The sequence below is a fragment of the Medicago sativa genome, chromosome 1 (genome assembly GCF_051527215.1).
Source record: "Medicago sativa cultivar Bolivia chromosome 1, Bolivia_mono, whole genome shotgun sequence".
NCBI classification, from domain to species: domain Eukaryota; kingdom Viridiplantae; phylum Streptophyta; class Magnoliopsida; order Fabales; family Fabaceae; genus Medicago; species Medicago sativa.
This window is the reverse complement of record NC_140749.1, coordinates 31967450-31972186: the sequence shown is the minus strand read 5'-3', so window position 1 is coordinate 31972186 and position 4737 is coordinate 31967450. Positions and strand designations below refer to the sequence as shown.

Sequence of the window (4737 nt, the reverse complement as noted above, 5' to 3'; positions counted from 1 at the left end):
ATTATGTTTATTTGTATCATTTTGATTTAAATTTTAAAATGTTAATGAAAATTATTGATATTTGATTTATAAACAAAATATTGTCAAGGCATATACCAATTATTTATGAACTCAACATATTTTGCTCACGTTTGTTACTAATATTTTTATCAGAGGATTTAAAGTCCAATTTTTAACATTATTTTTTGCTCATGTTTGTTACTAATATTTTTTTTTGCTCACGTTTGTTACTAATCTTTTATTAGATGATTTAAATTCTAATCTTTAACATTATTTTTTGCTCATGTTTGTTACTAATCTTTTTTTTAGAGGATTTAAAGTCCAATCTTAAACAATATTTTTTGCTCACGTTTGTTACTAATCTTTTTTTAGAGGATTTATAGTCCATTTAATATAGTGCTAACAAATCTTTTTCTAAAAGATTTTGAATCCTAATATTTTGTTCACGTTTGTTACTAATCTTTTTTTAGAGGATTTAAAGTCCAATCTTTAACAATGTTTTTTGCTCACGTTTGTTACTAATCTTTTTTTAGAAGATTTATAGTCCAATCCTCATCGGCTATTATTTTTATTTAAAAAATAATTAAAAAAACTCATAGAGTTGTGAGAAATAAAGCAGGAAAAAACATAAACTTTGGATTGTTTTTTTTGCATAAGTGATTATTGTTCACCTTTGATTTTCTCAAATTCTGATTCATTCATTCTTCTAAAAAAAAGTAAAAACAAAGCTTGAATTTTAATGTTGGCGGAAAGTAAATTGCTCCAAGGATATAACAGAAAGATATTCAATTTATGAAGTGGACCTTAAAGATATTCCATTCATTGGTGCTTCAGAAGTATTAATCAAGGTCTTGAGCCTTGGAACTTTCTAATTTTTTAGAGGTGATGAGATGTACTATGATGAATTCTGGATCGATTTGAATTCATGAGAACAGACATAAAGAATGCAAATATAATTTTTAAACTTTTTGTGAGTTTGATTTGTGGTTAACAGTGGTAAAAGAAGGTTAATGATGACGATTAATGACATTGACTATTAATTCACGTGTTATTTTATAATTGGCTATTTGTATTTAAAATTAAGGGTATTTTTGGAAAGAAAATTCCAACCCAAAAGTGTGTTGAAAGGGGTAGTTTTCTTTATATATAGTATAGATATATGCAAGACTATCCTCTAAATAAAGAAATCACATAAAATAAAATCTGAATTGACCACATAGATGTTAAATATTTAAAATAAATAGACAAAAATTAAAATAAAAAACGGATGAATGAAAAAGAAAAAGTTTAATATATTTTTTTTACAAGTTTCATACATATCTTATAAGGCATATACTACCACACAAAGAAAATTTAATATATTTTGGAATAACTTCATACTTGATAAAATGTTACCATTATTAAAAAAAAATATCTTCCCAAACAAATTACCTTTTAAAGATTATAAATTATAATTTATGATTGTTTAATTTATTTTTATAAAATTAGTCAAAAAGAATTATAAATTTTTTATTATTTTAAGAATATCACAACCTTATAAATGATAGCTAATAATATTCATCATCATCACCTCAAAAGAAAAAATATTCATCATTGTAATCACCATTATCTAATTAAAAATGTCTTCCATACTACCACTCATTCTACCATATCATGACCTAGGTTCCAACGTGATTGTGACCAAAGAAGAGTTCAACTTGTTTCACATTGTTGATCGACGACTGTTCAGTCGATTGGTTGTGGGGCTAGGTCGTGAAATCTCTGAATCAATAAATGCAATGGCCTTCTTCATGTGGGTTGAAAGTAAAAGTAAACAGTTCAATTTAGTAGCAAATATTCTTCAACATTGGCCAGACGTCATGCTAAGCGGCCTTGTTGATGAGGTTGTTGTAATCCTTAATTGCATTGAGAGTTCTCGATACCCTAACTCTTTTTCAAGGGAAAGTAAGTTGCTATTGATTCAACAAATCATGCGCTGCAAAGTAACGTTTGAGTTTTTCCATGAAAAACGCCTTGAACTAATCGCTGATGTCACAAAGTTCATCAATAATGTATGTATCAGAGCTTTTACGGATATAATTCAACAAGTGTATTATGAAAGGGTTGTGAAGGAGCAAGAATTACATCTGAGAAATGTCTATGGGGGTTCTAATATTCCTATTATGATACAACCACAGGGGGTGTGTTATGCTCCAAATGATGTTTCAATGGTGCGACAACAATTTGTTGTTCCACAATTCAATGAATTTGCAGTAGGGGTGGAAATAGGTCATGCCAAACCGGATGTTTTTTTTTTTAAATAAGAAATACTAAGGTTTTTATAGAGTCTTGTTTAGATTAAAAGAATATGCCATGAGCCGTAAGAAAATCCATTTAGGCCTTCTAGGCTAGTCAAGTTTTTTTTTTTTTTTGAGCAAAGGCTAGTCAAGTTAAATAAATATTAATGATATCTTTTATTATTATTATTATCATTTTAAATTGAATATTTTTTAGTAAATTATAAATTTGTTAACTTTTTCAATTTAAGCTTATTAATCGACATTAATTTTTGCATATTTAAATGTATTATTATTATTGTTATAAACTAGAACTGAAACATGATATCATATATAGTCAATTTCTTTAATATATCATGTTAAATATAAAAAGAGTTTAATATTATTCGTCTATTAGTTGGTTGCTCTATTTAAACATTGATTAGATTACCTATTTAAATGCTTTCATACCAAATAGTCTTTTAAACATACTATTGCGCAATATCAGGATCTTGAAATGTCAAACTCAGGCCTAAAAAAGAAGTAGCTCATAGGCCACATATCAGGCTCATGCCTTAAACTTTTGTACATGATAGACTTAAACCTTTCCAAATGACCATCAACCTAGCTCATTAAAACCCGTAAGTATCCCTAATTAGGATGAAGTATACTAATAAGGGGTACTAACACTAAAAAAAATGGATGACGTACTACTAATAATGATATTTATGTTGTTGATACTAGTATTTTTGCTCGTGCTACTAATTATGATGATAGGACCCTCTTCATGATATTTTCCATAGGTTATATCATATTTTGAGAGTTAAAAACAAATGGAAGAATTGTTTACTCAGTATTAGGTCAATGAATTTATTGGCCCCCATGTGTTTAGGGAAGGTAATCAATGTGTTGATATCCTGGCTAGGGTATCATTAGCTATTATTTATCTGAATGTCTGGTTATATCTCCCTGAAAGCGTTAGAGAAACCTTTGTTAAAGAAAACGCCTCTTACACAGACTTCCACTATAATGTTGAAAATGTTTCCAGAAGTTAATTACAATGTTCTTTCAATTTACAAATCACCACGATCCTAAATCTTATACACTATGTAACCACTAAAATGCCTCAAATCTTCGAGCTCTTTAATATTGGATGAATCCCAAGGTATTTAGATCAGGCTAGCATGCAACCTTTGATCTTCTTGCACATGAAATCTTCTTTGTTATGACCTCACTTCGATCCCCTTCAACCTTGATTTATTGAGAAACAACCCCCAACAATTACCTTTGGAGGTGAAAAGTATCTCTTTTTTGCATTAGATCTTTGATGCTCCTCCAAGATCCTTGAATGAAATCAAACATACAATTATTCTATAGAACCATAACAATCTAGATCTCAAATCCTAAAAGTGTTCTTAGAAAAAGTGTTTAATATGAATTTTGTAGAAAAATAAAGAGAAAAGACTTTAGTGTGTTTTTGAAATTTTATTCAATGAGTGATAGAATGAGTGGAGACAACTATATATAGGAGTGTAAGATAAGCAAAAGGTGGGATAAAAATAAAGCTAAAAAATTGTGTTAGATTCGAATCACAAGAAGCTTGATTTAAATCCATAGTGCATTTTATGAATTCTGAATTGCTATGAAGATTGAGTCGATAGACATGAGTAGCGATTCGAAGTACGGATTTCCAGAATGAGATTGATTTGAATCACAAAAAGTTAAATCGAACCATAACAGGATAGAAGGGTGAAATGATTCGAATCAAAGCAACTAGGTAAAAGTTTTGATTTGAATCATGTTTCAACCCATGACTTCCTGAGGCAAGAAATGATTCGAATCAAATGACACAATGAGAGGCATTGATTCAAATCAAGACATAGTTTTTAGAAAAAGAATAATGTCAACTTGCTTCTATCCTTTCCACTAACTTTCTAAAAACGATTGTATGGAGTGAGTGATCTAGAATGATCGAGTGTTGTACAAAAACTTATTAAAGACATCAATAAAAACAAAACAAGAAAGATAAAACTAAAAGATAAAATATCTTCACTGTTTTTTCTGCAATTGTGACAATTGAAGACTATTTGTTGGATTTTTTTATGCTTCATTATTAGAAGCATTGGTTTTTTTTGCCTATGGTTTGAATACATCAACATGGATTTGTTTTCTATGGTTTGAAGACACATCAAATGGCTATGATCCTTGCTTGCCTTATTGATTTTGTTGTTTGTTCTTATTGACACGCCTTGTATTGTACATGTTGCATTTGGTTATGGTTCAACTCAGTATTGGAGAGAATCTTGTTTATAATCTCTTGGAACCTTAGGCTTGTTGCTTCATGGCACCTTAGGTGTCAAGTTCATCATATGAACTTCTTCCATTGTAGAAGTTGGTCATTCATCTGCAGTTATGTTGCCTTTAGATGTCATTGTTGCTTTATGATATCCTTGTTATCTCTTTGTTGATTGGATGTGGTTAT

General features: G+C 29.3%; 1 protein-coding gene across 1 annotated transcript; it reads left to right on the top strand.

Moving 5' to 3' along the window:
• Positions 1 to 1619: 1619 nt before the first annotated feature.
• LOC146954346 (uncharacterized) lies at positions 1620 to 3075 on the top strand. The gene is made up of 2 exons (XM_085744433.1): positions 1620 to 2249; positions 2962 to 3075. The coding sequence occupies exons 1-2, from the start codon at positions 1620 to 1622 to the stop codon at positions 3073 to 3075; spliced, it is 744 nt and encodes a 247-aa protein (XP_085600559.1).
• Positions 3076 to 4737: the final 1662 nt, after the last annotated feature.